Source organism: Manis pentadactyla, chromosome 11 (assembly GCF_030020395.1).
Source record: "Manis pentadactyla isolate mManPen7 chromosome 11, mManPen7.hap1, whole genome shotgun sequence".
NCBI lineage: Eukaryota > Metazoa > Chordata > Mammalia > Pholidota > Manidae > Manis > Manis pentadactyla.
In genome coordinates, this window is record NC_080029.1 from 50009824 (window position 1) to 50035351 (window position 25528).

General features: G+C 35.3%; 1 protein-coding gene across 3 annotated transcripts in view; it reads left to right on the forward strand.

Annotated features, from left to right (window-relative positions):
- The first annotated feature begins 1946 nt into the window (after positions 1–1946).
- NEMF (nuclear export mediator factor) overlaps positions 1947–25528 on the forward strand; it is a 49256-nt gene continuing 25674 nt past the window's right edge. Inside the window, exons 1-16 of one of the 3 annotated variants that reach the window (XM_057488480.1) lie at positions 1949–2164; positions 2972–3040; positions 3157–3259; positions 6047–6172; positions 14502–14650; positions 15646–15713; positions 16658–16744; positions 17942–18015; positions 18859–18929; positions 19010–19085; positions 19461–19523; positions 20955–21032; positions 21120–21328; positions 21564–21755; positions 22041–22104; positions 23756–23844. In XM_057488480.1, the coding sequence (XP_057344463.1) occupies positions 2106–2164; positions 2972–3040; positions 3157–3259; positions 6047–6172; positions 14502–14650; positions 15646–15713; positions 16658–16744; positions 17942–18015; positions 18859–18929; positions 19010–19085; positions 19461–19523; positions 20955–21032; positions 21120–21328; positions 21564–21755; positions 22041–22104; positions 23756–23844 (1577 nt within the window). In that variant the 5' untranslated portion in view covers positions 1949–2105. Of the gene's footprint in view, positions 2165–2971; positions 3041–3156; positions 3260–6046; positions 6173–14501; positions 14651–15645; positions 15714–16657; positions 16745–17941; positions 18016–18858; positions 18930–19009; positions 19086–19460; positions 19524–20954; positions 21033–21119; positions 21329–21563; positions 21756–22040; positions 22105–23755; positions 23845–25528 lie in introns of all 3 variants that reach the window. The other 2 variants (XM_036917110.2, XM_057488481.1) reach the window with 2 other exon arrangements.

The window sequence follows — 25528 nt, forward strand, 5'->3', positions numbered from 1 at the left end:
ATGAATGATTTAGAATCTCTGTGTGTGGTGCCCCGGAATTTGCTTTAATTATCTCCACAGTAATTACTGAATGTCCTAAAGAGAATCACAGCTCTAGGTGCCTGTAAGTCTCCCACTAATAATATCCTCTTAATTTTTGGTTGGGACAAATGTCAATAGCACCTGTCTGTGGTTTCAGATATTCACTTTCATCTTCTATTTGAACATCAGAAGATGATTTGCCTACCTCCTGTTGCCTCTTATCTTTTCTACAAGTTCTTAAGAATTCCTGGTTCAGAATTTTCTCAAAATAGAGAAATTATTTCAAACACTAGAAATGATGGTATTCAGTAGTAAATTATGCCAGTCCCTTGCAATGTTTGCACTTATCTTGATCTATCTCGCCCACTTAGGTATTTTCTTGCATTTTCCTTCTGATGCCTGTTTTCCTTGACAGAGCAGAAGCAATGCATGAGTTAGCTGATGGGCTGACTGTCCCATTCAAAACTTAAATTCATAGCCTACTCCTATCTTTTCCATCTAGGGACCTAAGGTGGGAGTTTTGCTATAAAGTATTTCAGTTTTTGTTCTTAAAGAAACACCTGAGTGTTGACCCTTTCAATGTGGAGCTTTTACACGGGTTGTTTTTACACAGAACATTTAAACATTCTTTTGGGAGTGTTTGAAAGCCAACGTAAGCACCTTAGTATTGTTTATGTATAGTTAGACCTCTCACTTTCACAGTTTGGATTACAGTCAGCTTTGCTCCCAGTCATTCCTTACACCCTGGTTGATTTTACTTTGAGCTATTCTGCATGGTTTACATGTAATGCTGTGCCACATGAGCTAGAATGGTCCCTTTACTGTCTACAATGTCTGGTTTCTTCCCAAATGGTAGAGCCCTTTCTACTTAGAGTCACCCACTGTTGGTGGAAATTCTCGTTGCCACGACTTGGAGCTGGCAGGCTCGAGAATTCTTCCAGGCCCCAGTTCCTTGCCGGGTGTGGTGGTGCGTACCTGTAGTCCCAGCTACTCGGGAAGCTGAAGCAGGAGGATCGCTTGAGCCCAGAAGTTCTGGGCTGTAGTGCGCTATGCCGATCGGGTGTCTGCACTAAGTTCGGCATCAATATAGTGACCTCCCGGGAGCGGGGGACCACCAGGTTGCCTAAGGAGGGGTGAACCGGCCCAGGTCGGAAACGGGGCAGGTCAAAACCCCCGTGCTGATCAGTAGTGGGATCGCGCCTGTGAATAGCCACTGCACTCCAGCCTGGGCAACATAGCGAGACCCCGTCTCTTTTGAGTCTTGCCTTTCTTCCCCACGATTTGCCATAACAACACAAAAAGTGCTGTGTTTACACTTCTGAACGACTGTTTTCCCACTACACCATTTATCCCCCATGGTGGGGCAATCTTGTCTTATTTTTACTTTTATCTTACTTCACCATTACCTAGGGAAACATTTGAATATTGTTGCCAAGCGTGGCAGAGCCCCTATTGTATACAGGGTACTACGCCGATCCAGGGGAACACGGAGCCCCAGGTTGGATGAGCTTCCCATCATACACCGCAAAACGCTCTTTGGAGAGTAGGGCCCATTAAATGTGAACATTTTTTTGAGCCTGGTTCGCCTTGATCGTTGGTGGTAGTTGTAGGGCGAATGAAACAGTTCCCCGTCGTTACATCAAAATTCTGCACAAAATTCCAAGTAACCGAACGGAAAGGGGTCGTTGATCTGCGGAGAGCCCTACCACCCAGCCGGGGAAATCCTCCAGGAAGCTCCTCGTAAAATTTTACGACCAGCAGGGGTCACCATGAAGGGGAGCTTGGGTCTCGAAGCACAGAGGCCAAGGTAATCGGGCTAGTCCTTAAGCTTTACGGGAAGGAATGCACTTTCAAGAGAATAGTTTGGATCTATTTCAAATTGTTTTGATACAACAGAAAGCGATCTGACAGTAACTTTACAGCCGAATTCTTCAGAAAAGTGACGCAAACAAATTCGCACCAAGGAATATTGGGTCTTCTGCGCGGCCGTAGAGCTCTGCCAAGCGCGCCTGCGCAGAAGAGTAGTGGCGTTGAGTCAGGGAGTCGAGTGGGGAAAACTGCGGTAGTGACTGTCGAACCTCGCCATGAAGACCCGTTTCAGCACCATTGATCTCCGCGCGGTACTCGCTGAGTTGAACGCCAGGTACTGTACGGCAAGTTACGCGGCTAGTGCAAGGAGTGCGGGAGGCAGTGGCCGGGGACCCACAGTGGAGGCAAGACTAGTCTGATGTTCCCCTTTTTCTCCCCAGTGGACCTGGCTAGGCCTGGGTGGGCGAGCGCGTGACATCTTTCCCGTGGTCCTCAGTGTACCTGGGCTCGCGCGGGCTGCTCATCTCCCCAGGTCTCGTGTCCCCCTGGTGCGGGGGCTCTCGCTTTGTCACCCAGAGTCGCCCGGGTCTGGCAGCAAATGTTCGGTAAAACGCGAGACACCAGGTGGACACCTGGACGCCAGGGTAGTCATTTGCTCCAGAGGTTGCTAGACTGGAAGACTGGTTTCTTTGACACGCCTCCTCACCCCTAAGAGAGGGAGTATCGCCGTCTTAGCTGGAGGCAACAGATTTGGCCTGAGGTCCGGATTCTAGTCTGGCTTCTATTATTGAGTTGTGTGAGTTTTGTCCTGTTTCCCAGGGCCTCGTTTGCCTTTTTCCCTTTTTAAATAAATTAAGTAGATTAGATTTTACTGTATATCCTAAAAAATATTTGGGTTATTGCAAAGACCAAGCCATTGTATGGTGTTCCTTGGGCTGGTAAACCACTACTGTTCTTAAATAATTACACTTAAGTTTTGGGCTGAATGCCTGATGGCCTTCAGACTGCTCCCTGTTGACTCCTTGTCCTTAGAGGGAAAGATCTTGTCTTTTGCAGGCTCTGCTTCAGCCCTCAGCTTTAAATTATGTGAAGTTCTGTGTTTCAAATAGTATGATATGTTGCTTTCCCTTTTCCTTTGCAGCTTGTTAGGAATGCGAGTAAACAATGTTTATGATGTGGATAATAAGACGTATCTTATTCGTCTTCAAAAGTAAGAGCATTTTATAGACTTTTTTTAATTTTTGGCAATTCAACATGAGTATTTTGGTTCACCAAGTTAGCACTGACAAATGACCTAAAGAAAAATTTGACTTTTTTCTTTTACAGACCAGACTTTAAAGCTACACTTTTAATTGAATCCGGCATACGAATTCACACAACAGAATTTGAGTGGCCTAAGAATATGATGCCATCTAGTTTTGCCATGAAGGTAAACTTTAAGTTATACTTGAAGCTAAATTTTAAGGCCCTGAGCTTGTCACTAACAATTGAAGTTTTAAACGTTTGGTTTTCCTTCATTGTTATGAATAAAGTAGAGATACAGTATTTGGTAGATACTGGGATGAATAAAGTAGATGTTTATTTATTAACTTCTCTCTTTACCTTTCATACTTCATTGTGCTCCAGATCTTGCTGTTCCAAGTCACCATTCTAGTTCTGGCTTTTATAATATTCGACCTTATAGTCCTTTAACTGTATACTCTACCTCCCACTAATGTTGTCAGAACAACATTAGATCAACATTGATTTTTCTAATGTATCATTAGTTGTATTACCATTTATGATCCTCTGATTTCTGAACCCATATCCTATATCCTAACATTCTTGACTTTCTATGATCTGCATCCCACCCAGCTCCTTATCCCCCACCCCCGTACCAATCTTATCTTCATCTCACTTTGAGCTACCAATCTGTATTTTGTTGCAATAGTTAGTGGTATGTTGTCAATATTATATCTTTTTATTTTTCACTTCCCTCTTTCCTTTTATTTTCATTCTTAAAACTGTGATCCTGCATTTTTGTACATGTTAACCATTCACTTATTGACAGGTATGCTGAAAGTTCATGTGGTACAGAGGAAAGACGTTAGAATCAGATATACCTAACTTGAATTAATGTTTGTGCCACTAAATAACTTTATAACCTGGAAAAGTTATTTAATCTCTTGGAACTTAGTTTATTTAAATTTAAAATGTGGTTACTACCTCCCTCATGGGGTTATTGGTGAGGATTAATTGAAGTAACATGTAAAGCACCTAACACAATGCCTGACACATACTAGGGCTCCATATGTATTAATTTCCTTCTTCCTCTCCTCCTCACTTTCCTTCAGAAATTTATTTGTTTTGGCATTGTGTTATTTCATTAGAGGCTTTACAGAGAAGAACCTTATCCCCAGCAACTTAGAATCTGTTTTGGATTACAAATTAGGTAAGTGTTTCTCAAATCACAAGGCCTGTCACAAAATGATCAGATTCTTAAAAATTACTTAATAGTAACCCAAAATGGTTCTTTTGGGGATTGTCCTTAATAATAATGGCATTTTATATTTGTATAGCACTTTGCAGGTAGATATTTCATTTGTGTTGTTTAACAACTCAGTGGATACAAAGAAAAAATGAGGTAACAGTTTTACAAATGAGGTAACAAATAATAAGATGTATGATAAGGGGATTACATAAACATCCCTAAATCAGGCTACACCAATAGAAGGGTTAACACTCTAAAATTTAATCTTAGAATTTTATGAGTTATTTACACATGTCAGTCTAAATGTGTAGAGAGATTCCCTCCAAAGGAGGAAACAATGTTAAGCATTTTACAAATATCTTAAGGAGCTGTTACTGTTGTATGGCACAGGCAGAGTAATTCAGTGCAGTTGTTCCTAGTCCTCACATGTGCAGATGATAACTAGTTTTGTGGCACTGACAGAAGGTTGTTTTCACCAAACTAATAGGGAAGTAGATAAAAAATGAGCTTTACTTATGTGCTATATGTCCACCTATACTCATGATAAATAATCAGCCCTTTTTCACCATTCCTTGTTGCAGATCTCTGTTCCTTTTGCTAATGCCTTTTTTCTTCATTTTTCTTGAATAAAAATATTATTGGGGAACTCTGGAGGGATTGTGATTTTCCCCTTCTGGAGGTATTGTGATTTTCTCCTGGGGATTTAAAGTACATAAAAGGGAATTTTAGTCAATTTGAACTATAAGGTCTGGAGAAGAACTCTTCTTAGTCATGAGAGAGTTGACAATAATTAAGTCTAAGAATGACTCTATATTTCTTGTTTTGTTTTTTAAAGAAGCTTTTAGATGAACTCTGCAAAATCTGTCTTGAATTTGAGTCTTGAAGAGAAGAAGGCATTCTTACTGGTTTTCTCTAAGGGGTCTTTCAAATTCAAAAATTAGAAGCAATTAAAGATTTTTTTAGGGGCTAAGAGTAGTCTTGTTTCTGGTCCATATCGTGCTTAAATATTTGTACCGAAGGATGGTACATGTAAACTAAAACAATAGGTGTTTGCCAGGTGACTTGTAATTGGGTATAACATTGCTAATAAGAATAAAAGCCTTATGACTAGGGATAGGAATGGGGTTGGATAAAAATTTACTCATTTGGTTTAGTTATTTCATTTGGATTTGAGTTAGTTTTATCAAAAGTTTAGAGACAGGAGCAGAAAATTTCTGTTTGGGTTATATTGATAAAGCTTGTAGGAATAGAGGGTAAATAGATGTAAGTTGGGAGACTGATTTATATAAAACCAGCAAGCTCATGGTTCAGAATTTGTATTTGAAGTGGAAGATTAGTGGAAACACTAATTTTGAACAGGAGCGCACAAAAGGAAGTTTGGGATATTTAAAAGATTTGAGTAGAAAGAGACTTAAAAACAAAAGGTTACAGCTTTGAGTGAGGTCATCAGGCAAGAACAAGGAATTCAGCAGTGGTATAAAGCAACAAAATAACCTTGTCTATAGGGCTGTCATTGTCTACTAAAAATTTAATTATAAAATACTGTTTCAGAGTTAGCAAAGTTATCTAAATAAAATGTTTTCCTCCAATAATTAGCTGCAAGCTTTTATGACTATCCTGTTTTATTAGCTACTGATAAGTTATTATTTGTGATGGTAATGAAAAGAAGAAACTTATTTATAAATACCAAATGATTAGGAATTCACTTTCATTATATAAATGCCTCTCTATTCTGTTTCTTTCTAGTGCCGAAAACATTTGAAGAGTCGGAGATTAGTCAGTGCAAAACAGCTTGGTGTGGATAGAATTGTAGATTTTCAATTTGGAAGTGATGAAGCTGCTTATCACTTAATCATTGAGCTCTATGATAGGGTAAGTTAAATTCGGGGGATGGGGTGAAGGACAATTCATCTTTATGTTAATTATTCATGTGATAGGCTGTAAAACATGGGTGGAGAACATTTTTCTGTGTCAAAGACTATTGATACAGTAGGGTAGTATTTGAGTGCTCTACAAATAAAACATAATTTTCCAGTAGTAATCTTCATTTTATCTAGAAGTCAGAATTCAGGCAAACCTTAATTATTTAAAATAGCATTATGAATGTAAGAGATGAAGATCTGAGAATTGAAGAAATTATCTTGTACTTTACATTTTAGGACTAGTATGGTGCAACCAGAAAATAGCTAGTTGGGTCATGAATAAGACGGCCAATTGAGACTCAGGGACATTGCCATGTTCTCATAGTGTCCTCAGTCATAAGAGGAAGACTACTGATGGCTTCATCATTCTTGCTTCTTGCCTCTTATTCCTTCCATTGGTCACCAAATTCTATTTTGGAAATGTTTTGTGAGCTACTTAACAACAAAATAAAACCCATATATCAAAAATTTAAATATAAAAAGTGAAACCATAGAAGTATCAGCTGAAAATATGGATTAAGATTGATGAATTTGGGATGAAAAATTATCTAAGCCTAACAGTGAAAAGAAATATTAATAGATAGGACCTTAATTTTAAAACTGTAAGGCAGACAACACTGAACTATATCAGAAGATGGAAAACTGGGGAAAAATATTTTTAACTTGTGTGATAAATAAAATGCTCATAACTCTATGATGCAGTTTTCACAAAGCACACTAGTATAAAATGGGCAAAGTGCTTAATTAGACAACTCAGAAAAGAATAAATACAGATGGCTCACAAATGCATGAATACATGTTTTGAGTTCATGAGTACTGGAAAATAAAAACAGTAAGATATTTTTCTTTTTTTTTTTTTTTTCAAATACATACAATTTTTATTTGTCCATTATATATCAGTAAACTAGTAAAAAACAATCACTTCACGATTGGTTGAAATAACAAAACCAGGATACTTCCAATGTGACATACAGAAGTCATCATTTAACAGTAGCTGTGACATTTAACATCTTCATCAGCAGCTCTGCCCACAATGTAGTTACCACCATAGTTACCATCTACTCCGTGGATTTCTTTTTTTTTTTTACATAATTAGTTTTTATTGAAGGGTAGTCGACACACAGTATTACATTACATTAGTTTCAGGTGTCAAACATAGTGATTCAACATTTATATACATGATAATTCTAGGTACCAGCTATCACCATACCAAGTTGTTACAATATTTTGACTATATTCCTTATGCTATACATTACATCCCGGTTACTTATTTATTTTACAATTGGAAGTGTGTACTTTTTTTTTTTTTTGTGAGGGCATCTCTCATATTTATTGATCAAATGGTTGTTAACAACAATAAAATTCTGTATAGGGGAGTCAATGCTCAATGCACAATCATTAATCCACCCCAAGCCTAATTTTCGTCAGTCTCCAATCTTCTGAGGCATAACAAACAAGTTCTTACACGGAGAACAAATTCTTACATAGTGAATAAGTTACATGGTGAACAGTACAAGGGCAGTCATCACAGAAACTTTCGGTTTTGCTCATGCATTATGAACTATAAACAGTTCAAATATGAATACTCATTTGATTTTTATACTTGATTTATATGTGGATACCACATTTCTCTCTTTATTATTATTTTTAATAAAATGCTGAAGTGGTAGGTAGATACAAGATAAAGGTAGAAAACATAGTTTAGTGTTGTAAGAGAGCAAATGTAGATGATCAAGTGTGTGCCTGTAGACTATGTGTTAATCCAAGTTAGACAAGGGCAATAAAACATCCACGTATGCAGAAGATTTCTCACAGAACAGGAGTAAGATATTTTTCTTATTCCTCCTTTCTTTTCTCTGTCAATGTACAAATAATTGGAAAGTTTGATAATAACCAGAATCAAGAGCAGATTAGAATGTTATTGATAGTTTATAACATGATCTTAAAAATTTATGTGCATAATCTTTGACCCCGGAATTCCACTTCTAGAAACTTATCAAAAGAAGCAAAGAAGCCAAGTGCTCAGAAAGAGCATACCAATGCATTGTATTGTCTTTGATAGTTAAAACGGAAAGAACCTAAATGTCTTTGTTTTTTGTTTTCTCCATTTCTTATGATAATTAAAAGCCCTTTACCTTTCTTTGACGTTTCATTTAGTAAACTACACTTTTGCAAGTTAAAGTGACATATTCTTTAAATGATAGTTTGCTGTCATTGATCCTGTAGAGTTTAGGAACAAATGCCTTTAACTGAGGTTCTTTTACTGCTAATAGCAATGTGTATAATTACATAGGTACAATAAAAATTTGTCCTTCCTTTTACTGGGATATAATTAGGCAAATTGTGCAGCCAAGTTCAAACCCAGAGTGTCATATTTGAGAATAAATCTCATTTAATTAGGTATGACAAGCTCAACATTAAGGAACAAAGTTTATACTTCATATATATTTGAACCAGTGTCCACAAAGTCCTTCTGAGAACCCTGGTCTTGTACCTATTCTGTGGCATATGGGATCCTAGCCTATAGGTAGTAAACAAGGTCACTTCCTGCAGATTTAAGTGATTTTTAAATAGAGAGGAATTTACCTACATTTGTGGTGTACCACACAAAAAACTGAGTAATAATTTGGTTAGTTTCATAGCTTTAAGTTAGAAGCACATCATTTTTAAGTATCTGAAATAGTAAGAGACTATTGAAAATACAATCCCAAATTTCTTCTGAATTCTCCAGGCAGCAGTGATTATTATGGTTTTAGTAATTGCCTAATACTGTGTGGTTCTAGATTTACTCTTGAAGGAGGTTTATGTGTATTAACATTTCTTGCTGTACCTGTGGAAATAAATCAGACTAGGAAGCAATGAGAGTAGCTTTTGTGTGTGTATATGTGTAATTAATAATTTTACACACTATCATCATGGGAAGAGACTGCTAAGAATTATCTAAAATTTGAAAAAAGACAAAAAAGAGGAAATGTCATTCATTTTAGTTTCCTGCTGCGTATAGAATAGCAGGCACTCCTAGGGATTATTTTTTTTCTCTAGAGATAATTATCTTTGATTGATTCGCTGTTTATAATTGATTAGGCTTCTGTACACCTCTGTTAGGGTAGACTTGAACTAGTAGAAAACTGATAGCAATGCAAATAATTTTTACCTGAGAGCAATGAAAATTAATTTCACCCAAAATAATATCTATACAGAGAAAAGATATCCCCAAAGTTATAGTTATTTTTTTAATGGAAGTATAGTTGATAATACAGTCTTATATTAGTTTCAAGTATACAGCACAGTGGTTCAACAGTTACTCATATTAAATCCTCCCCCCTGCTAGTACAGCTACTATCTGTCAACATAGGAAGATGTCACAGAATTATTGACTGTGTTCTCCATGATGTACTCCTATCCCCATGACCAACCTACATTATGATTGAGAATTTTTGTGCTCCTTTATCCCCCTCAACTTCCCACACACCCACCCCAGACCCTCCCCCCATGGTAACCACCAGTCAATTCTCAGTGTCTATGAGTCTACTGCAGTTTTGTTCATTCTGTTTTGCTTTGTATTTATATTCCACAAATAAGTGAACTCGTGTGGTATTTGTCTTTTTCCACTTGGCTTGTTTCACTGGGCATAATAACCTCTACCAAAGTTATAGTTTTATTGCTCTAAATTGGGATCTTACACAATAATTCTACTTTTAGCCACTCTAAGTACTTCACTTACTTCATATCTCTTAGAACCAGCCTTGCCATCTAGTTGTTTCTCTCATTAATTAATAAATTTTTGAGAGTTAAAAAGTATAATCTTGTCTTCTGGTGACCATTGTTTCTACTGAAATCAGTGTGAGTTGTATTGTTGCTCCTTTGAAGTAATCTGAGCTTTTTATATGGATGCTTTACATTTTTTTCTCTTTGTCTTTGGTTTTTAGTAGTGTTGCTATGATGTGGGTAGTTGAGTTTTTCTGTAATTATCTTTGTGGGGTTCTGAGTATTTCTGGAGTCTCTGCTCCTGTTCTCATCAGTTTTGGGAAATTCAGCCAATTTTCTTTTTGACTTATCTTCCAATTCACTAATTTTATTGCTATCAGATAAGAATCATTTGGAATTATTCTTAATTTCTGACTCCTCTGAGTGTCTGTTTTTATTGTTTGTTGTTTCTTTTGATCTTAATTGCATTGCCTTGTCTCCTCACATCCCTGCTTCTTATATTGTGTGCCAGGCATTGAGGAGGAAAACTAGTATTTACACTGGTGAAACCTGGAATGATGCATTCTTTTAGAGAAGGTATTTGTTTGCTTTACAAGGTAGCTAAAGGCACAAGTAATCCCAGGTTACCTTACTCCAATCAAGATGTGAATTGATCAAAGCTGGGCCTGGGAAAACTGGTGTGTTTCCAGTTTACGCCTTCTTCTGGGTTATAGCCTTTTGGGGTCACTATTCATATCTGGACTTACCAGGGATATTCCCCTGCCCCTACCTTTACTTGGATGCTGAACTCCAGTTTTTATTCCCTTTAGTTGTCCTATGAGTCAATCAAAATTTATGCTCAGCTTGTCAGCCTGACAGCTGTTTCTTAACTATTAGACAAATGAGACTAAGGGAAAAGTAGTCCCAAGTGTGGGACTTACCTTTCTGAGTTTGCTTCTCTTAGATTTTGGTCCTATAAATGTTTATTTTCCTGTTTGCATTTTTTTCTTAAGAGACATGATTTGTATACTTTGTCCAGCTTTTCTGTTTCTTTGTAGGACAGTGATTGGAATTATCTAGATTACCATTTAAATTAAACATTTATACAAGTAGTGCATGCATATATTATCAGTATGTAGGGAAGTACACAGAATTAGAATTGAAGGTCTTACCATTCCTAGGCCAAACCAGTTCCTCATCCCAAGGTAACTACTGTTATGTTTAATGTACTATTTATGGTCTCTTTCTTCCCCACAGCCCATCAAAAAAAAAAAAGTTTTCTTCATTTTGGGGGAAAAAATCTCAGATTTGATGAATTGCAGATTTGCCTCAGGTTTAGGTCAATATACTTGCATTCTGAGTTTAAGCTTATATATCAGGCCTGGGCCTTTCCATTTTTTTTCTTTTTCAATTTAAACTTAGCACTTAATGACAAGTAAAAATTCTTTCCATAGCATGACTTTGTATAATCTTTATCATTTAAAAATCTAAAGAACCTTTTTATTTTATAATTTTAGATTTATAGGAAAGTTGCAAAGGTGATACAAAAACTGTATATATATGCTTCACTTAATTTTTCTTAATGTTAATGTCTTAACCATGACACATTTGTCAAAACTAAGAAATAAACAGTGGCACATTACTATTAAACTACAGATGTTATTTGGATTTCACATTTTTCTACTCATGTCCTTTTCTTTTGTTCCAAGATCTAATCCGTGATACACCATTGCAGTTAGGGCCTTTCTATCTTGAAGGCTCTGAGCAATTTCCATGCATACTAAGAGGTTTCAGAAGTCCAGTTAGTGATGAATTTGGAGTAGATATAATGATTTATATTTGAGAGTCTATGCTTGGGGATTTTCAGTAGTTACTATGGTATCTAAGAGGGGTAGGTTGGTTGATACCTAGGGTAGGTCTTGAAGATTGCTCTTTCTTTATAGCAGGGTTTGAATTTCCAGCCTTCATGTCCGGCACTTTGATGTATGATTTATCTAGAGTTGATCAGACCTTGGGAAAGAGGGTATTGATGCTCAAACTCATTTAAGAAATTCAGTTTATTAACTGGTAATAAGAAGGTTCTAATAGGAAAGACTGGAGAAAGTAAGTTAAGACCAGAAAGTGGTTTGAGTATGTCAGTCAAATGCAGTATTTCCCTAAATACGTTCCTTGAACACCACTTCTGTAAGATAATATGTATGCCTAAAAAAATGGGTCCCAGAGTCATAAACGTTTGAGGAACTCTGAGAATAAAGTAAGGTAAAAATATTTCTTAATTCCAGGACTTATTAGTGCCTTTGATATGATAATTGATATGTACATCCCCCAGAGAAGGATATATTAAGAAGAATTTCCAAAGCTTACTGATCACATAGTTCTTTTTCTTTTTAAATTAACTTAATTAAATGGTAGGTGTAACCATCTTACAGAATACTTTTGGGAGACCTTGGTTAAGGAAAGCCCTTTCAAGGAAGTAACAACCTTACTGAAATCTTTCATATATTTTTGATAACTACACAGTTTGATTCAGCAAACATTTATTGAGCATGTTCTGTTCGCTAGGTTCTATTGCCAGGTCACATCGTCCTGAACCAGACACAATGTGGACTTCTATCAAGTCCCATACTTACTTCCCTTCTCCAGTTAACTTCCGTTCTTTAAGTCAAATAAATGCTTAAAACTTTAAATGCATGGTTGCTTTGAAGTCAGAACCATTAGCAGTAGGTACTACTCTTTAACTCCTGCTAACTTGTGTTTATCTATATCTCTGATCAGGTGAATGGTGGCCCCAGTTACTGAAACCACTTATCTCACACTCTGTCATTCCTCAGGAGATTGGGGCTACTCCCACCCTCATTTAAGTAGTTGCTAAGGCATTTGTGACTATTTATTTTCATGGATGCCTCCTTGTATTTTAATTATAAAATATGCCCTATCTTCACTGTCCATAATAAACCTGGAAGGTTGTATTCTTTGGGCAATTTTATTTTCATTAGGTTTGCCCCCTCTTTTTTATTGAACTGATTATGTAACAATACTAAATTTTTTAAAGTCTTTTTAATTCTGTTTAATAAATAATTTCATTTTTTCTCTATTTGCCTTTGTAGGGAAAATCTAAGTTCCTATGGCCAGGATCCTCACCTGACCCTAAACTACTTGATGATGTAATTGGCCTACTGTTAGGCTAATGCTTCCACACCCATTAGCTGAGCTATTATTGACTGAGTCGCTAAATAACAAGCTATGCCCAGAGCTATGCTCTGGGAAGAGGCAGAGACAGAGTGGATTATGGACCTGCAGACTGCTGGATACAGACATGATTCTAGTGCTTGATCTACCACCATGAGAATAAAGTCAGGTACAAACCCTTTTACCCCAAGTATGTTCCATTGTCATTTCTCGGTCTCACCAAATCCGTAGTGAACTTGCCCAGGGCTGAAACCCTCAGGCAAGACAGTCTTGTGTTTTGCTAATTTTTACTCAACATTATAAACATTTTCCTACTTTTTAAACATAGTCTTCATAAGTTAACAACTTTGAAATACTTTGTTGTTATATCACCATTAATTTAACAGTTTCCTCAATTTGTACATTTAGGGTGTTTAAATTTTTTTCTATTGAGTATAAACTTGCAGTGAGTATCTTTGAGCATGTGGCTTTTGGTTCTAATGAGTTAGTGTATTAGGCTACTTTACCAAGTATGGAATTACTTGGGCAAAGGGTATAACTATCATTATTGATTTTGCCACATAACAATTGCTATTAAAGACAAATTGCAGGGAAAGTATAAATAGCTCTTTGGTTGGTTTCTCATACACACGTCTGTTTTGTTTTCCTTAATAATCCAGTGTTTGTAGACCTATTCATGCAAGCAACACTAAGTTCAGCTGGTGGTCATCAACATGTTAATTGATTACTAGGGTGTCAAGGTGTAATTTCTTTTGTCAGTGACTTCTGCAAAGCCATCAGATAAGTTTAAAGTTGCTCTCGATTCTTCATTATGTTTCAGACTTGGGGTCTTTAGATCTGTCTTACCAATGGGTTTCAGTCCAGGACAAGTTCACTATGGATTCAGTGAGACCGAAAAAATGACACTGGAATGTTCTTGGGGTGAAAGGGTTTATACTCAACTTTATTCCCATGGTGGCAGGTAATCACTAGAATGCCGACCACTCAGAGCAAGTTTGCATGCAGCAAGCTGGTCTTTACCTCCTGGCTTCTCTGCCTCTGGGCCTCTCTGTCCCGCAGCCGTCTATCTCTGTCCTCAGCACTGCCACCACTCAAGCCTCTGCTCTCCTGCAGCTCTTTATATAGAGTCAATAATAATGTATTGCCCACACGTGTGTAGTGAGCCGGCCAACCAGGGCCAGGTGAGAATCCTGGCCATAGGAACCCTTACTTTCTCCACAAGATCTGTTCATCTTATTTCATAGTCTGTGCTGGGCAAGTGCAAGTAGTGATTCAAATGATTTTTGTTTGTAACTTCCCTTCTGTAGCTTTGATTAGGTTTTTAAGAGACTACATTTTCTTTCTCAATTTTTAAGAAGTTTCAAGAATGATTTGGGAAAAGCATTAACTTTATTCTATTACAGGGGAACATTGTTCTTACAGATTATGAGTACCTCATTTTAAATATCCTAAGATTTCGAACAGATGAGTCAGATGATGTTAAATTTGCTGTTCGTGAACACTACCCAGTTGATCATGCTAGAGCTGCCGAACCTTTGCTGACCTTGGAAAGGTAACATACTTTGTTTATAAGCTCATTTCATATTGTATTTAAAGGTAAATAAGTCATATTTCAGAATATGAGAGAACTACCACTTAAGAAAATATTTTGTTTACTTGCATAAACGAATTAAGTTTGGACTGCTCGAACTATGTAAATGTGCATGTAAGCAACTCAGCTTTATTTGGAAGTAGCAAATTCATGTCTTCTTAATACAAGTTTTGTGTTACTTCAGATGTTTATGAATTCTTGGTAAAATGAGGAGACTTACTCGCTATTTTGTGAGAAGATAGGTGGATATCTTGGGCAGAGTGCAAAGGAGATAGAAATTTAGCTAAGAAGGAAGTACAATAGGATAAGGTGCTAATTGTAGCTGTATTCTTGCTGGAGGACTGCAGAGTAATAGGCTACAGCAGTGGTTCTTGAAGTTTAGTATCCATCAGAATCACCTGAAGGGCTTGATAAACAGATCTTTGCCCACTGAGTTTCTGCTTCAGTAGATCAGGCATAAGGCCCAGGAATGTAATAAGTTCTCAGGTGATGTTGATCCTGATTTGGGGACCATAGGGTCCCCCAAAGCAGACTTAAGAGTTCTTATTTTAGGTAAAGCCATTTTGGGTGTTAAGATGTATCACCAGGCTCCATAAACAGGTGTTAAGATATATCACCAGGCTCCACAAACAGCATTTACCTGTTACATAGAAATGTCTCTTTCATGTCATATATGGGTAAATTGATGATTAGCAATATGACTTAGTTGAAAAAGTATTGATTTTTTTAATAGCAAACCTTGTTTCAAGTTCTAGTCTCCTCTTCAGAAAGTTACTAACCTTGGATTGATTACTTTTATGACCCATTTTCTTACAAAGGGAACTAATTCCTCTTACATTTTAAAGTATTGTGAAGATCAGGTAAAATGATGCATATGAAAGAATTGGGAATATGAATATTGCTGTAAGGTTCATTAAATAAAAGATAGTAAGAGGAGTGTCAATTTTGTTTCACAGATTGACGGAAATAATAGCCAGTGCACCTAAGGGCGAACTACTGAAGAGAGTTCTTAACCCATTACTTCGTGAGTAATCCTACATAGAGCAATGAAATGGTTGCAAGATGGTTTTCAGGACTTATTTACATCTTTTATAATTCTAGTAGAAAATTACATAATAAATGTTGAAAGGGGTTTTAAATGATCTTTTGAGTAAATAAGAGTTTGTTTTCAAGGGAAGAGAAATTTGTTATACCACATGAAGTTTGACCTTTCTAAATTGCTTAGATTTTATTTAAAGTAATATTTATATAAATTAATAGTATGTTATCTAGCACTTTGGTGCTAGCTGTAATATTCTAGAAATCAGTTTTTTTCATTGTGAATCTTCAGCTTAATAATTATTTAGCTGGTTGTTGTTTTCCTTGTAATTGGTGGGTGGTCTCAGGGCATCCCAGTATCTGCCAGGTACTTTTTTGATAACCAGAACAAAGATAATCCAGCTAACTTTCATACTGTGATAAAATCATTATTTATCCCTGTGCTAAGGAAATCAGGGGAGAACATATGGGCAGGCAAGTACCCTTGATTTCTGAACATTGTAGAGTTATTCTTCCTCTCCTATGAAATTAGAATGCATTTAAAAATTGTCTTTAGAACTTCCCAACTGTTAGTATAGGATGCATAAAATTTGTAAGTTTGATTTTATTATTCTTTATTCGTATAACACAGTATATTACATTAATCAATTTTTCATTGCTACACCAACTTGCATTCCTGTTCTATCATCCCTTTTATATGTGGCTAAATTCCTATAACATTTTTACTGACTTCTACAATTTTATTCTAGTCTCAAATTTTTATAAGTACTTGAATTGTCATTTCTAATAATATTTCAAAATAAGTAAACTTATATTCACTGGCCACTGGAGATTCAGTATATCATTTATTTTGGGATAGAAGTTCATATTATATTTTGAATGTTAAATTTTATAGGAAGATACTAAAAATAATACCTTTTGCTTTTATAGCATATGGACCAGCTCTCATTGAACACTGTCTTATAGAAAATGGATTCTCTGGCAATGTCAAAGTGGATGAAAAATTTGGAAGTAAAGGTATGCCTGCATGCTATAGGTTTTGCTCATTTTCATTTATTTTTAAAAACTATGAAGATTGTTTCTGGGACAGTAATAAATGAGCAGGTAGTTCTAGACTTAAGAATTTAAGAATTTGACCTATGCATGTTCAAGCCACATGGTATTCTGGCTTCCTAGTCTAATATGGCACTTTATCCCTAGTAACATGTAGTTCAATTTCTTGACATACCTTATTACTTTTCAACTTCAGAATATTCTCTTCCTCTTCCTAAATTTTTTAAGTGGTCACTGAACTTGAGACATTTTCTGGTACAGGCTTGAAGGAGTTGAATAATTTATCTTCTGACTCAGAACCTAGAGTGCTGCTAGAAGTAACAATATTCATGCATTTTAATTTTGTAAGTACTGTAGTGTGGCCATAAGATGAATTAGGCTTTGTAAATACTAAAGGGAACCAACTTACCTGCCAGATGAGGATAGTAAAAAATTAGAGGAAATACAAAGAAAATGGAAGATTTAGTCTGACAAATTTTTACTTGCAGATTCTCATGTAAAATTTTAAAAAACCTTCCTTGATATTTATATTTTGGAAGTCATTTAAAGTTTAGGGATAATAACTTTTATGCTACAATTTTTTTCTGTGTGTTTAAAAGCACAAATTGAATGTTTTAGTGAGTGATTTGATGCTAATCCTTGTAATCTTGATCAAAATGCCTGTAAGTGGTACTGTTTTTGCTATTGCAGTTTTGTTTTAAATAAAATGAGTCTGATATTCATGTGGAATAAAAGCATGCAAAATGTTTAGGAAAACTCTGGAAAGTAGTAGTTATGTTGGAGAATAACCTTTCACTGATTAAAATATATCATGAAACTATAGTAATTAATAAGTTTTTGAAGAAGGAATAGACACAATAAGGAATTCAGAAATAGGCCCAAATATATATGGGAATTCCGAATAAAATGCCTTTCAGATAATGAGAGGAAAGATGGATTCAATAAAAGCTATTTATTGGACAATAGGCTGGTCAAAACGTCCTGGTTTTCATATGCAGATTATACTGACATATTCTGATTACAAACATGAAATAACTATATCTAATTTTCTTGAGTATTTATTATTTCATAAGCACACTTCTGTTTTCTACATGTTTGTTTAATAGTAGTTAATTGGCAAGTGATTGGCACTCCCATTTTCCTTTTTTATTCCCCCATTAGATATTGAAAAAGTACTTGTTTGTCTGCAGAAAGCTGAAGGCTATATGAAAACAACGTCCAGCTTCAGTGGAAAGGTTGAGCATCACATATACTTACTGTATAATGTTGTGGTTTTGTTTATTTACATTTTCAGAATTTAAATTTTCATTAAAGGATTGATATAAATGTTGTAATTTAGAAATATGATATCTGTAATATGCTTATTCTAAGGTATTTTTAAAAATTGCTGTTGGTTTGTAATTTTTGTTCTGGTCCTTACCTTTTACAGATAATCCTAGGTAGAGTTAATAGTATCATTCCAGAAAAGTTGAGGAATTTGAAAATACTTCTTCATAAATTGTTTTTAGATAGAGAAGTGCATTTTAATTTGCCGGCATTTTAAAAAAATTTGGTGATTTACATCCTTCTAATAAAATCCTCTGAATTACCTCATACCTTGTTTTTCTTCCCTCATCAAAATATAACTAACAAAAAAAATTTGGAAAGAGTTTTGGCTGAATTCAGGCCAAATATACCTGCCCAGTTTTTAAAATGAATTAAAATTTCCTTCCAAAAAAGTGAAATATTTCTTCTGCTGGAGGTAAAGTGCTTTTGGTGTTTTTAAATTGCAGAGTATCTAAAAATGTAAAGAAAAAAGCCAGAGGCACATGCATAATCCCACAACTTTATCAAATCACTAGTTTTCATTTTCTTTATTCCCTGTTTTTTCTTCCTCTAATGAATAAACCAGTGTTTTCTAATAATACTGAGTCTAACTAAAAACCATTCTTTTGAGAAGTGGTACAATCAGCAGACAAATGCAGCTGACTATAACCAGAATAATTTTGTAAGTTAAATTAATAAAATTAATAACAGTCATAGAAAATAACCTTTGTTAATTGTAGGTAGAAATGAGTTTCAATGTTGGATTTTTGTAGGGGTATATCATTCAGAAAAGAGAAATAAAACCAAGCCTGGAAGTAGATAAACCAACTGAAGACATACTCACGTAAGCATGTAGGCATGGATCAATTTGCTCTGGAGGTTTATTAATGTTCTTGAATGTGATATAAAAAATATGTTTTACAGGTATGAGGAATTTCATCCTTTCTTGTTTTCTCAACATTCACAATGTCCATATATAGAATTTGAATCATTTGACAAGGTGGGTTTTCTGATTCTGTTTTTTGACCAATTGGCATATGTCTTGCTAAATTATTATCAACTTGCTTTAATTAAGAAATTGAAAATTCTTTTTTGCTTTACAGTTACAGTGAATCTGGGCATTAAAAATCAATGCAGTCACAGATACAAACTGTTGGAAACATTTATTGCCACTTTTATTTCAAGATGAAGGACCAAAAATTTGAACTTAACTTGATTCTTGACTTTAGCTGTGTAACACATTTACTAGAAATCTGCTTAAGTTATTTGGGTGGTATTATGAAACAAAGTGGACTTTAAAATTCTGTATGTACAAGTTGAAATAGAGATCATACTCTTTTTTCAGCTAGTTACTGTCTTTTTTTTTTTTAATAAGGCTGTGGATGAATTTTATTCCAAGATAGAAGGTCAGAAAATAGATTTAAAAGCTTTACAACAGGTATGGTATTATTAAAAAAATTTATGTTAAACCATCTAGCGTTAGCATAGATTGCTGGGTTGACAATGTCTTCTTGTAGTAATAGGCAGCATTCAGAAGCAGTATGGGAATGCTCTGATAAGGGCTGGTGGGGCTCAGTATTGAAAAGCATATCCTCATTTGTTCCATCAGTATGTCAGATAATCTCCAAAGTGGAAAATACAGTGGGAAGGTGAGGCTGTTATTTATGATTTGCTTTTGTACAATAACCCAAATCTTCTCAAACTTTGATGTTAAAGGGAATACTGTTCTAAGGAGATTTGTAAATAGGCCAAAGGAGAGGAAAAAGTTTTTTTTCTGTACAAACAAGTATATTTGTTTAAACTGTTTTTTTTTTTTTTTAGTGGATTTTTAAACCAGGCCTTTAATATACTTTGCATGTGTCATGACTCCACAGGGAGAGTTTAATATGCCATGCTTTCCTACCACATCTGACTGTGTTTTGGAGGCTTTTGTGCAGAACAGTTTCAGAAATCGGCTACAGTCACCCTCAATTTGAAGGGGATTTGATTTTTCAAAATTATTAAGGAAATCTTAAAATATGTGCACAAAATTTGAAATTATGTGACTTCTTCCCTCAATAGCACAATTTCAAAGCAGTTGGGTCAAATGAATTAAACAGTGTGATGACATGCCACCTGGTGGCAGCACTTTGGCTGGTTAACATATTTGGCCGTCACATTGAACCCTTTGTTTTTTTTATGTGCATCAGAATCCCCATAAATTACTTTAGTAATCATTGTGCATTCTTTTAATAGTCACTATTCTTATAATTTAAATCTTTTTAATATGACATCTAGCATTCAGATATTCATGAATTGGTGATGCTCTTACAAGTGTTAAAATATTTGCCCCAAAATCAATAATCTTGAAATATAAATTATATATGATAAAATGCTATAAAAAAGGCCAAATTACTACCATGAGCCTTTGTGTTGTTAAACTGAGGGAAAAAAGTAGTCTGTAAAATACTATAAATAATGCTGAGACAGTTAAAAGCAACAATAACATAAAAAGAAGCTACTTTGGTAATTTGTGCTTTCTAAGAATGCATTCCCCCAAATTTTACTTTTTTGTCATAGGAAAAAAATATCTTGAATTCTGCCTACTTGAATAATGCAAAGGCATTAGGGGAATATTTTACATGCAGTGTAACCTGTAAGCAAAATACCTTCTTACATAGGAAATGGGAAGCAGGTGGACAGAGAGGTAATTTTGGAGCATGAAACACTTTGGGGTAGGATGGACGTGGGGAGGTAGAACTTAGCTAGCTAGGTAACAACATTGAGGGGATAGCAGTGGGAATGCGATAGTGAGTTTCAGGAGGTAAGAGAAAAGGTGCAGGAGGTAAGAGAAATACAATTTTTTGAAAATCTGTTTTATCCACAAAAGGAAAAACAAGCATTGAAGAAATTAGATAATGTCCGAAAGGATCATGAAAACAGATTAGAAGCTCTTCAGCAAGCTCAGGTATCATGTTTAGCTCTTTCAGATGCTTTTTTAGAAGTGGTAACTTTAACTGGCATTATAGTAAATGTTTTTGGTTTATTTTTTAAGGAAATAGACAAACTTAAAGGAGAGCTCATAGAAATGAACCTACAGATAGTTGACAGAGCCATTCAGGTTGTTCGAAGTGCTTTAGCCAACCAGATAGATTGGACAGAAATTGGGTTAATTGTGAAAGAAGCGCAAGCTCAAGGAGACCCTGTTGCGAATGCAATCAAAGAATTAAAACTACAAACAAATCATGTTACAATGCTGCTAAGGTAAGTTTGATTCTTAGTTAAGTAGCTGGTGCTTGTCTTTATTTTGCTTTTAACTATTAACTCTATTAAAAATTTTTTATTTGGAAATTTATCCTTGAAGATACAGAAAAAAATTACATGAAAATAATGCTACTATTTAAATGCTGTAAACCATTTATAATTTCATTGAGGAAGATTGAAAATAAAAAAGTGATGTCATTGACATTAGTGAAATACTATTGGATATTTTTAATAGAAATCCATACTTGTTATCAGAGGAGGAAGATGATGATGTTGATGGTGACATCAGTGTGGAGAAAAATGAAACTGAACCACCAAAAGGAAAAAAAAAAAAGCAAAAGAATAAGCAGCTGCAGAAGCCTCAGAAAAATAGGCCATTACTTGTTGATGTTGATCTCAGCTTGTCAGCATATGCCAATGCCAAAAAGTAAGTCTTAAATTTAAGTATAAAGTTTAGGTAAAATACCAGCTACAGTAAAATGGGTATTAAGGATAAGAAGAATCATTATTTGCCTGTATGTCCTTGGGTGAAAATACTTATTAAAATCTAGTTTTGTTCATTATACAACTTTGTTTTCAAACAGAACATATAAAACAAAGTTGCATGATGCACAAAACTTATGTGTATGACTTGAGAGTCTAAAATTAGAGATAACATAATTAGAAAAGTAAACAAAAATTTGCTAAAATTACAAGAAATATATTTTTCTAGGTATTATGATCACAAGAGATATGCTGCTAAGAAAACACAAAAGACTGTTGAAGCTGCTGAGAAGGTACTTAATATTTCTTAAAGTGAATATTGATAGTTTTTCTCTGCTTTAATGGCCTTAATTCTTCTGTTTAAATGTGGTTTTCTAATTCAGAAATATCTTTCAAATTTAATTTTGCTTTAAATGTGTGTTTCCCGTATTTATTTTCTTCCCCAAACTTATTCATTCCCAGTCCCATCTCAGCAAATAGCACTTTGATTTCTCCATTTGGTCAGGTCAGAAATGTTGGAGTCATCCTGGAATTTCTGTCATAAAACCATATTCAATCCATGAGCAATTCTTTTTGGCTCTTCCTTTAAAGTATAACCAGAGTCTGATGATTTCTCATTAGCCCAGGCCTCCGTCATCTCTATTCACATGGCCTATAACAGTAGCCTCTTACTGGATCTCTCTCCTCTTACCCTTTCCTCGTGACAATCTGTTCTTCACAAAACAGCCACAGTGATCTTTTTAATTAAAAAATGAAGTCATTTTTTTCTTTTCAAAATATCTTCCACTTCCCATTATACTCAAGACAATTCAAAGGCCTTCTGACCTATAAGGTCCTATGTGATTTGCACTCCTCTGATCTCATCACCTGCATGCCTCTTGTTCCATGCTTTTTCCAGCTACACTGGGATCTTAGCTGTTTCTATAGCAGTGGCCCATACTGCCTTCTCAGGGCCTTTGCACTTGCTGCTCCAGCTTCTACTGGGAATGCTCTTTCCTCAAAATTTCCATGGCTTGATCCCTCCCTTCATTCAGCTGTCTACTTATATGAGGCCCTGTCAGAGAGACCTGTCTTGACCACTCTTACTTAAAATAGTACTACCTTCAATCACTCCCTCTTTACTCTGTTTTTCTTCTTAAAAAACACCCCTCCCAACATGTGTTCATCTGTCTTCCCCTAGATTGTAGATTTCATGAAAGTAAGGCTTTTTGTGTGGTTTGTTCATTGCTATGTTCCCGTCCCTAGAATATTACCTTGAAAGAACACAGTCAGATTAATAGCTGTTAAATGAGTGGCCCTGATGACTTGGCCCTCTTTCTACCTCTCCAACCTCCTTTCTTGGCATTTTACCCTGTGATCACTGCTTGCTGGTCAAGCTAGTCTTTTCTTTCTGATTATAGCACTCTTCTTTCAGTTCTTTGCCTTGATAATTCCATTAATCCCTCAGGCTTCAGCCTACATACATTTCCTCAGAAATACCTTCTTTGACCATAATCAGTTATAAGTTAGGTTTCCTATTTTACTCTCATAGCATCCTTAGATGCATCATCATGTTTATTTGAATAATTCTGTGTTTTATATTTGTCTCTTCTCCTAGACTCTGTGGGGTAGGGATGGAAACTTAGTCTTGTTCACTGTTGTATCCCCAGTATCTAGTTCAGAACCTGTTTTATGATAGGCACTCAGTATTTCTAAACAAATACACTTTTTAATTTGTAGTTCTGGGGCAAATACTTGTATACAGTAAATCTTTGACTAAAGTTGTTTTAATACTTAAGGTAAAAGTCTTTTCATTTATTCATTATTTTCATGTGAGTATGGGGGTGTGTGTGCTGATAGTGTATTTTGTGACATTTAGAAAATAATTTCTTGCCCTATTGTTTACTTGGTGTTATTTAAATTAATTCTCAACAAATTATTTAAAAGCTCTTTTCATAAAAATAGGCATTCAAGTCAGCAGAAAAGAAAACAAAACAAACCTTAAAAGAAGTCCAAACAGTTACCTCTATTCAAAAAGCAAGGAAAGTGTATTGGTAAGTTCTACTTTTTTCAAGTATACTTTTTGTTTTTATCAAAGTTATACATGCACATTATTTAGAAAATCAAGCTATTTCTACAAAACCTGTTATAAAACCAGTAGCCCTGCAATTTTTTGCCCCTACTCCTATTGTGACCCCTTTCCCAAGGAAACTACTTTTAGCTCTCTTAGCTGATTTTTTGGCATATACCTCCTTTTCTCTTAGTAATATGCTTATATTGCTGCTTCTTAATTTTTCTGTTTTACACTCTATTACTAATTCCCCACCATGGAAGATGAAGATTTTAGTCTTTCCACTTGTGCTCTCTTATATACACCCACACTACCCAGCCTTCCAGTATAGGTAGAGCAAATTTTGTCAAGATTGATATTCAGCATTAATATTATTATGAATATTTAAATTATAGTCACAGATGAGTCGTGCAGTATTGTTTTCTTTTCCTTCCCTGCTCAGCTTTTTGTCTTCTCTGAAGTAAGTAACCCTTATTTTGTTTGCTTTTTGTTGTTGTTGTTCTTACTATTAATTCATCTCCAAATTCTCTTCCAAGTGTGTTCAAACACATTGGTATTTTGTCAGTGTCATTTGCAGTAATCTCTCCTGGAGCTTTTTGACTTGCTTTGATCTAGATTGGTTACTTTAAGCATCTTAGGATCTCCATTTATTATTATCCTGGAAGTTTTCTTTACCCTTCTTTGTGTGGGATTCTCTGTTCTGGATCTCATACTTTCTTTTTCTTGATTGATAGAGTATGTGTTCTAAAAGTTTCACGAGAATGGGTGTGTATAGGAAGTAAAGGTTTTGAGATTTCCAATGTGTAAGAGTATTACTTTACTCTTCTACTTAATACTTTGTGGAGTATAGAATTCTAGTTTGAATGTATGTTTTTCTCTGACTTTTAAAGGCATTGTCCATTGTATTAACTTCCAGATTTGATCTTGGAAAATCTGGTATCACTTTGGTAGTGGCTATTTATAGGAAACTTGTTTTTGTCTTTTTTGTAAGTTTGTGGATCTCTTTTTTCTTTTCAATTTACAAAATTTTACAGTGATGTAGGTTGGTGAGGATGTTTTAAACATTATGCTGGATACTTGGGGAGCTTTTATTCATTTGGAAATTTTCAGTTCTGAGAAATTATCTTGAAACGTTTCTTAGCAAATTGCCTGCCCTCTGTTTTGTTGTTGTCTGTCTTTCTTTCTCGAAGTCTAATTTTTAAAATGTGGGACCCCTTGGATGGTTCTCCAATTTTTTTGTATTTTCTGTTTTTCAATTTTTATCTTGTTCTATATTCTGAAAGATTTCCTCAACTTCATCTGTCAATCCTTCCATTAATTTTTTTATATCTTCCTATCGTGTTTCTAATTTTAAGCTGTTGTTGATTCTTTGAATCTTACTTTCTAAAAACTTCCTGCTCAGTTTCTTTATACTAGAATGGCTGAGGTGTATTAAATTTTATTTAGTATCCTTTTCACAGATTTCTGTCTTCTGCTAGTTTGTTTTGTTTTGTTTTGTTCTCTTTGTTGGTTTGGTCTCCATCTTAAAGTCTCTGTTGGAGACACTGCTAATGTCTGGGGGTCCTGATGACTTCTGTTGTGAAGTAGAGCATTGAAGTGGTGATAGCAAGTTCTCTGCGGGTGGTTTATAAAATGATCTGAGTGGACCATTTTGTGTGAAACTGGAT